The sequence below is a fragment of the Monodelphis domestica genome, chromosome X, assembly GCF_027887165.1.
Source record: "Monodelphis domestica isolate mMonDom1 chromosome X, mMonDom1.pri, whole genome shotgun sequence".
NCBI classification, from domain to species: Eukaryota; Metazoa; Chordata; class Mammalia; order Didelphimorphia; family Didelphidae; genus Monodelphis; species Monodelphis domestica.
Genome location: NC_077235.1, coordinates 85,578,500 through 85,587,250, shown reverse-complemented (window position 1 = coordinate 85,587,250; position 8,751 = coordinate 85,578,500). Strand labels below are relative to the sequence as shown.

The 8,751-nt window shown below is 52.2% G+C and overlaps 1 protein-coding gene across 1 annotated transcript in view; it reads left to right on the top strand.

Annotated features, from left to right (window-relative positions):
- The first annotated feature begins 1,275 nt into the window (after nt 1–1,275).
- FAAH2 (fatty acid amide hydrolase 2) overlaps nt 1,276–8,751 on the top strand; it is a 24,214-nt gene continuing 16,738 nt past the window's right edge. Inside the window, exons 1-4 of the mRNA XM_001375409.5 lie at nt 1,276–1,851; nt 5,658–5,740; nt 6,331–6,467; nt 6,995–7,204. Of these exons, the coding sequence (XP_001375446.2) occupies nt 1,654–1,851; nt 5,658–5,740; nt 6,331–6,467; nt 6,995–7,204 (628 nt within the window). The 5' untranslated portion in view covers nt 1,276–1,653. The remainder of the gene's footprint in view (nt 1,852–5,657; nt 5,741–6,330; nt 6,468–6,994; nt 7,205–8,751) is intronic.

Here is an 8,751-nt window from a genome sequence, read left to right as displayed (position 1 = left end):
GGGCCAGGGTGGTGGTAGGGGAAACCACCTAGGCCAGGAGCAGCAAGAAAAGGAGCCAGCCATTAGGAGGGTGCTGGTAGATTGATCGCCCGATCCCTGGAAGGCTTTTGGCATGACAAGGAGATAGATGGCAGAAGGTCCAGTCCCATGGAAGGTAGATGGGAGGAGAGGGATTAGTTCTGTATGAGAAGCCAGGAATGTTGAGGAACAGCTTTCCACACTTCCCCAGGAGTTGAGCAAAGGCAGCCTGGAATCCCTCCTCCTCTAGAAGCAGGGTGGAGTTTGTTTGGGGGAAAGACTAGATCATTGTCTTGGCCTGGAAAAAATCCACCCCCCCCCCTTTCCCCTACTCTGCCTGTCTCAGAATGGCTCCTAGGCTTGTCCACGGGGCCAGTTAAATATGTGATTGGGGGAGTGGACAGATATGTTGCCCTGTAATATATACCTCCAGATGGCATGCACGTGCTCATCTGGGTGTGTGTTGGCCTGTCTATAGCAAGAACGGGGAGGGGGGCCTACCAGGGGGCTGAGGGACTTGAGGAATGCTCTTCTTTCAACACCTCAGGATTAAGAAGAAAGGAAGGGAACGAGGACTTTTCCTGGCTGGTGAGCCCATTATGACATGGCCAAGCGGAGGAGGAATGGATAGTTTAATGGACCACCTCCTAATTAGCTACTGGCCCATTGGAAAGGATGTTCAGGTGAGGGCTGAATGAGTTCCTCAAATCCTCTTTATAGATGTGCTAGAGTGGATAAAGTGTTGGGCCCGGAGCTGAGTTCAAATCCTTCCTGTCTATGTGACCAAGTCCTTTAATCCCTGTTGGCCTCTGCTTCCTCCTCTATACAATGGGGATAAAAGCCCTCACCTCAGGAGACCGGTAAAGGGCTTATTAGCTCATCACCTGGCACACAGTAGGTGCTATGTAAACATGGACGAGCCTGCTCCTGGTGGAGGGTCTTGTGTGGAACTGCAGGGGCTCAGGGCTCTGCTGGGCAAGCTCACCCGACACGGAGGTGACTCGCTGGAGAAGCCAGCGAAGCCCCCAGGGGCAGCAGCCACTTTGGCGCCTCCCTTTGGCCCCTGGCCCCCTCCCGCAGGAGCCTGGCTGCCGGCGCGTGCCCAGGGGCCACTTAGTCCTCCTGGCACAGGCAAGGCTGCCGGAGGCCTCCACCTCTCTGATGGCTCGCCAGAGACCAGAGGAATTGGGTAAGTTCAGCGGGCCAGAGGCAGAAACGGGCCCAACAGGTGGAAGCTGCACAGCCCCAGAGCCAGGGTGACTCACACCCGGGAGCCCTCAGGATGGGGCAACTGAGCGGAGGTGGAGCTTCCCCCACAGGGGCTCCTCCGAAACTACCTTCAGGGAAGGGGGCGCCCAGGACTCATTCACTCACTCACTCGGCAATGCCTCCCAGCACCGGGCGCTGGGCCAAGTTCACCGTTTCGATGGCAAAAAAAAAAAAAAAGAGTCCTTTCCGGCCCGTGCTGGGGAGAGAGAGCTGGCCGAGACGCTCCCCGGCCCTACACCGACCCGGCCTGGGCAGCTGTGGCACAGCGCCCGGAGCCTCGCGGGGCATTGTGGGTAGGCGCTTTAAAAGATGCCTAGGCGCGCCTAGGCGCCCAGGAGCGCTGCGACCGTGCTCCCGGCAGCAGTCATGGCACTGTCGCTCACCACCCGCGGCCTCCTGTTGCTGATGCGAGCCATCGGCTTCCTCATCGGCCTCTTCGGGATGGCCGCGCGGGCCTTCGACTACAGCCGGCGCCTCGGCGGCCCCCGTGCAGCCCAGCCCACCAGCAAGTCCCTGTTGCTCCTGTCAGCGCTGCGTTTGGCTAAGCTCATCCGCCAGAGGAAGGTGAGACAGCGGCGGCGGCGGCGGCGGCGGCGGCGGCGGCGGCGGCGGCGACAACGGCGGCGGCGCCGGCGGGTGGGCGGGCGGCAGGCCGAGCGCGCGACCCCCGGCTGGCCGGGCGGCGAGACCTGAGGGGGCCTCGTAGCGAGACGACCTGGCAGGCCGCAATGCCTTCTGGGAGTTGCAGTTCTCGGGCCCCGCCAAACCGGCTCTCGCAGCCGCGGGGCAGCTTCCACGCCCCCAACCCCTATCAGGCCCCGCCCCCAGACCTCTTCTCCGGGGTCAGGCGGTTTACCCCAACGAGCCAATTCTTGGGTTCTTTGGCCTTGGTCCCTGTCCATGCCGCTCCTTCTCGCCCCGCCCCCTTCTCCTCCTCCCCCTCCTTCTGTCATCTTCCCTCTCTACTTTTGTTCCCCGCCCCACCTCCTCATCATTCTCTTTCAGGTCACATTGCCCCCCCTTCCCCCATCCCACACATTTAGCAACTCTTGTCATTTAGGTCTTGAAGGCTGACAATGGCCATACCAACCATCTATTCCTTTCCCTTAACAAAGGGGGAAACTGAGGCTCACGTCCCAGTGGCTTAGGAGTACTCACTTAGGCTAGCCCCCAAACTCCTTGACCTGCCTAGTATGGTCTATCTAGCAAGTGGCCAGCAGCCTTCTGTGCCCTGGACAGCTCCAGATGTTCGTTGGGAACAAGATTGGACGCCCTGTCCTAGGCCTTGAACAGGCCTTTGGGGAGAAGCCACCCTGGCACCGACAGCCTCGAATCTGGAAATCTCCACATTTGGTAAATTCGGACTCCATCTGAGGCAGCAAGATCAGGCCCTTCTACCAGGGTGATCCCTGTCAGCCTCAGTTCCTCCTCCATAAAATGTGCTGGAGAAGGAAATGGCAAAGCAAGGCAGTAGCTTTGCCAAACCCCCAACCTCATGTGGCTGAGATCCCGGGGTCATGAGGAGCAGGACTGAGCGAGGGATCCTCCAGCTGGCTCACTTTAGGGAGCCCCCAAACCAAGATCTGCGCCCACCCGGGCTTCCTCTCTCTTCTCTATGTGCCAGTTCCCCTCGGCTCCATTCTTCTTGCAGCTGGGGAGCTTGGGCTGGTCCAGCGTCAGGCCTGTGAGGACATCGGAAGGAAAGTGGGACTTGCCCGTCATCAGAAATGCTGAATCTCAACAATTAGCAGCCAGGGGGTCTCCGTAGGTTTGGGGTGTGCAGAGGCAGCTGGGACAGTAGCAGTTTACTGCGTACTCTGGGCCAGAAGAGAGTTCACTCTCCAGGCCTTTCCGTGTTAGAGAAGGAGCTGGCGAGCCTCGGTTCAGCTCTAGAAATCAACAGATTTAGTCCTTTCCTACTAATGTACCAAAGCGGAAAGGCCAGGGTGCCTCAGAAAACTGAGCAATCCCGGCGGGCTCCTCGAGGGGCAGAGGCATTTGCTCAGTACCCCACAGAGTGCCCTTCACTTAGCACATGATCCCTTTGAGGAATTCCAGCCCTGAGCTGCTGCTGCTGCTGCTGCTGGTGATGCTGCTGCTGCTGCTGCTGCTGCTGGTGATGCTGCTGCTGCCTAGGCTATGTTTCCCCAGTTTGCTCCTGTCTCAGTGATTCCGTGACCCAGCTGCACACTTCGTTACTTTACTTTCTGGAGGTTCCAGGCAGCACCAGAACCCCAATTCCCTTCTCTGTTTCAGTGTCGACATGATTTTCTGGTGCTTTACTCGCAGAAGGTCAACCTCATGCCCTTTCAGACGGGAGCCACTCTTGCTTCCCTGGTTGAAGGAAGCAAAACTTGGGGAGGGGGCCACTGAATCAGCTGATCGTGCCCAGACTTCCAGGGTTCTAGTTCTCCCTGCTCCGAGCCAGAGCTTTCTGTGCACTGAGTACCCTCTAAAGCGGGAGGGGAAGCTTGTTGCCTTTTGGTGTGTCCTGGAGCCCTGTGGCAGTCAGTCTGCCGAGGCCTGGGGAGCCTTTCCCAGAAGCACAAAGGCAACTGACTATATTGAAAGACAGTGAAGGGGGCAGCTCAGTGCCCAGAGAACCAGGCCTAGAGACTGTCTCTACAGACAGTCTGCCCCCAGACACTGGCTAGCGGTATGAGCCTAGGCAAGTCATTTGCCCCCAATTGTCTAGCCCTTACCACTTTTCTGCCTTGGGACTGGCACAGTCTGGACTCGAAGGCAGAAGGTGAGGGCTTCAAACAAACAACCAGAGAGCATTATCAGAATCTAGTTTTTAAAGTTCACAGAGTGAAGAACCCTTGCTCTAGAAATAGGCAAGTGATGGAGAACAAGAAGGCTTGGAAGTCGTCTGGCCCCCATCTTGCGCCTGTCCCCGGTAGCGAATGGGAGCGAGCCCTGTCTCCCAGCATTCCATGTTAAAGAGTTCTAGTTGAGGGCTCCTAATCCATCTCGTTGCTGGGGAAGAGTTAAAGATAATTTTGCTCATGCTTGAGACCACATTTAATCCCTTCCCCATCCATCCACTGACTCTCACCCCTCACCAATGCTTGAAGTTCCTCTGCTCTCTTTTACTGCTAAATGTCTTCGATGAGGGACCTCTGGATTCCTGCAGCTTCCATTTGATTTCCAATAATCCTTTGCAGTCCAGTTTCTCCCCTCACCACCGGCCCCATACGACTATTATTCGAGTTCTCTTATCCTTCTTCTCGGAATGCAATTCTTCTCTCCATCAGTCCTCTCTCTTCCTATTCTCTCTGAACTTTCAGTCTTGCCCTACCATGTGCCTGGCCCCACCTTTGGAAGAAAACTGGCTGAAGTGTGGGATAATGGGGGGGGGAACCTTCAGCTGGGGGAGCCACTGAGAGCAGCTCTCTAAGTCCAGGGGGGTGACTTCCGGGAGCCTGCCTGACTTTCTTTACTTTTCTGTCATCTGTTTGTCCCTCTCAACAGCAGCTGTTCTGACTGGTCTCCCTGCCTGCCCATCCCTTCCCTCTCTACTCTGTCCTACACAGTCCTACAGTCCGAATTTTCCTAAAATATCTCCTTCCTAGTCATTGCCTCCAGAATGCAGGTCAGATCCCCACCTCCGTGACAGTCAAGCCAGCCTAGCTGAGCAACAAAGGGACCTTGAGGGATAGACAGGAGGCCAATTATCAAAGACAATATCCCAGGACTGCTGGGAAGCAGCACGCCACCCCCAAGGCCACTGGCCCTGCTTCCTAACCCAGCCCTTGAAGCCATCATCCAGGGAATCACTTTCTGTGGAGATAAGACCTGGTAACAGCTTCTGCAGGTGGGTCAAATCATTCACCATCACCTACAGATATGGCTTCTTTATCAGTGAAAATGGCATCCAGGATATGTCCCAATCGCCTTTGCTGTTGTACCCCAAGAACTACTGGCTTTTCTGGCCAGCTTGTAGTTGCAACTCACTACTTGTCCATCTGTCCTATCAGGAGGTGAGCTCCTTGTACACAGGAGACAGTCTCTGGCTTGGTTTTTTGGCGATTTGAGACCCCCTGGCTACGTGTTTCATTCATTTTTGCCACCATACATTGATACAAATGGCTCCCTCCATCATGACCTTTCCTCCACCTTGCTTTATCTCCCTTTTCCATTGTAGTACTTACAGTGGACTCTGTGTTATAGCTATTTGCGCCCTATACCTATGCCCACTAGATGGTGAGTTTTTTTTTGAGAACAATCCCTCTTGTATTCTTGGCTGTGCCTGTTCTGCCTCTCATCGTGCCCATGCTCAAGGTAGGTGTTCCATAAATATTCATGAAGACTCTGCAAAAGATGCTGCTTGCTTCTTGATGCGGGGTGTTTTGTTTTTCATTTTGCAGGTGAAGTGTATAGATGTCATCAATGCCTATATTGACCGAATAAAGGAAGTAAATCCGTTGATCAATGCAATTGTCAAAGACCGGTGAGTCAGAGTCCTGGGACAGGCCCTTATTGTTGGAATTCTTTCCAAAGCTTGTGGTCTCCTTTTAGGGATGGCTATGACTTCCTACCTCTGTGTTACCAGGAGGAAGAGTGGTGTTTGCAAGGTTCTAGAAGGCTTTCTTTTGTCCCTTCAGCTGTGGCCCGAAGGGTTTCAGTTCATTGTCCGGTCAGCTATCTTCACCAGCATTTTATCGCACAAAAGTTAACAACTAGAGAAATGCTTTGGAAAGCAGTAGGTGATGATCTTGGAAGGAAGCAAAGGCATTTGCCCATCTTGGGTTCCTTTCCACCAAATAACTCTTCCGTTGCTTCTTGCACTCGATGTCTTGCCATGTCTCTTAAGTTTCAAGCGACCCACCATGCTTTCCTGATTGAAAAAATCAAATTGCTTCTCCCAAGAGTAGTCTTTCCCCTCAGGGACTGAAGATGTCGACAGTGAAGTTCGGAAGAGCTCGAATGCCCTGCATTTGAGACGGACTTCATTAGAGTAGCAGAGTGCCCTTCAGATACTCCTGACCAGTTTCCACATTTTGGTGCTTTTCTATTAACGAGAGTCTTCTTCCTTCCCAGATTTGAGGCAGCTCGGCAAGAAGCTCTGGAAGTAGATAACTGGCTCTCTAAGGAACAAGAAGATGAAACCACACTAGAACAGAAACGGCCCTTTTTGGGGGTCCCTTTGACTGTGAAGGAAGCCTTTGAGTTAAATGGTATCGCTGGTTTCTCTCAAGGGGTATTTGGATTGAACGTAGAAGTGATACATATATACATATATGCATATCAGGGATATGTAGATATCCCTGATCCTCTAGTAGAAAGGACAAGCATGAGTAAAGTGCCTACTATGTGCCAGCCATTAATGCTAGCTGAATGACATACAAGGCAATTTTGTGCAGTGGGAGGGGACTAGGAGCTGGAGGAATCATGAAAGGCTTCCTGTAGAAATTAGCTTTAGAAAGGCCTGAGTGAAGTGGGTGTAAATTCCAGTTCTGGAGGGCACCATGTGCCAGGGCTCGGTGATGCTAAATGCATTGTCCTATGGAAGGGCAGGGTCTGGAACTGCCCATTGACCTAGTGGCTTGAGCTCCATGAAACTCTCTAGTTTGGGGTCTTTTGAATGGGCCGCTCTGTGGACACGTCGGCAATGAACCCAACAAAAGAAGGCTGTTTGTTTTTCACATTTTGCTGCTGACAGCCTGAGAGCTGAAGCTGGTTTGTCCTGTCTTTGGCCTTCTAGGGATGCCCAATTCTTCTGGCCTGGTGAACCGTAAGGACGTCATCTCCAAGACTGATGCTGCAGTCGTAGCATTGCTGAAGCAAGCTGGTGCTATTCCCCTTGGAGTGACCAATTGCAGTGAGCTCTGCATGTGGTATGAGTCCAGCAACAAGGTTTATGGCAGAACCAACAATCCGTATGATGTACGGTGCATTGTGGGAGGGAGTTCCGGTGAGTTAGAGTTTGAGTTAGCAGGGAGGAAGTAATGCATTAATGCAGGGAAGTGAAGTAAGGATCAATCAATCAATAAGGCTCGACCAAGGGCCTCCTGTGTGCCAGGCAGTAAGAGGGGAAAATCCAGGCCCTGCCCTCCAAGGGCTCATAATCTTTTCCTTTTAAACCCTCACCTTGTGTCTTGGAATCGGTACTCAATATGGTTCCAAGGCAGAAGAGCAGTAAGGGCTAGGCAATGGGGGTTAAGTGACTTGTCCAGGGTCACACAGCTAGGATGTGTCTGAGGCCACATTGGAACCCAGGACCCCCATCTCTAGGCCTGGTTCTCTATTCACTGAGCCATCTAGCTGACCAAAGAACTTACCATCTAATGGAGCTGCCAAATGATTGTGTTTGCCCAATTGGTCTGACTTCTCAGCTATGTTTAGAAAAGCTTTTCAATACAGATGCAAACTTTTAAAAAACATTGGTTTAGGGTGGTTATTTTTCTGACATTCAAGGACTTTCTAGCTTCTGAATAGGATTCGGTTGATAAGTATTTACTGGCTGCCTATTGTATCGCTAGGATTGTGGTTTGCTTGATTTAAAAATCTTATATCGCCTTCCTTTCTAATTTCCCCTCTCATCTTGGACTTGGGTTTGTCATTGCGACTTTGGTAAGTGCTTCTCAAACCTACAGTGTAGAACAGAACTCGAGGGTCATGCGGGACAACTCGAGGCTCTTAAATCCAGCTTCTTGTACAATTCATATGAGAAGTTAGCCACATTGCTCTGGTCCCCTTTGCGGTTTGCCCGTCCCACCCCCACCCCACAAGGAAATAAAGAAACCACTAATAACAGACAAGCAGATGCCCACATTGGTCACGTCAAGAGTGTATGTCTCCTATATCTTGACTCTGTCACTGAATAACAATCACGATAAAAGTAGCTAACCTTTACACAGCACTGAGCACTTTAGAAATGTTAGCTCATTTGTTTCTCATGACAACCCTGGGAAGTAGGTGCTATTATGATCCTCATTTTACAGATGGGGAAACTGAGGCAAACAGGTGAAGTGACTTGCTCAGGGTCACACAGCTAGAATTTGAATTCAGGTCTTCCTGACTTGTGGCTTAGCATGCTGTACACTATGGTAACACCACTCCTCCCCCCCACCACCACCACCTCATTACTTCTCTGTTAAGAGACAAGAGGTTTTCTTCATCATGAGCCCTCTAGAATCCTGGTTAGTCCACAGAAAGGGAAAAAAGAGGAGGAAGATTTTTTAAAACGAGCAAAACCAATCACAAACCCAGCCCTCGGCAAAGGAGTGGGGTGATGGGATCAGGTCGTAGCCTTTCTCTGGGGCCTCGCGTATACTTTGTCATTTCGCAGCCTTTGCTTTTGATTGTCTTGTGGTTTGGGGTACTTCCATTTACGTCGCTGTGGTCATTGGGTAGGGCGTTTTCTTGGCTCTGATGACTTCGTTCAGCATCAGCGTGTGTGGGGCTTTCCAGGTTTCTGTATGTCTAGCACACACATTATTCTTACAGCACAGTCGAAGT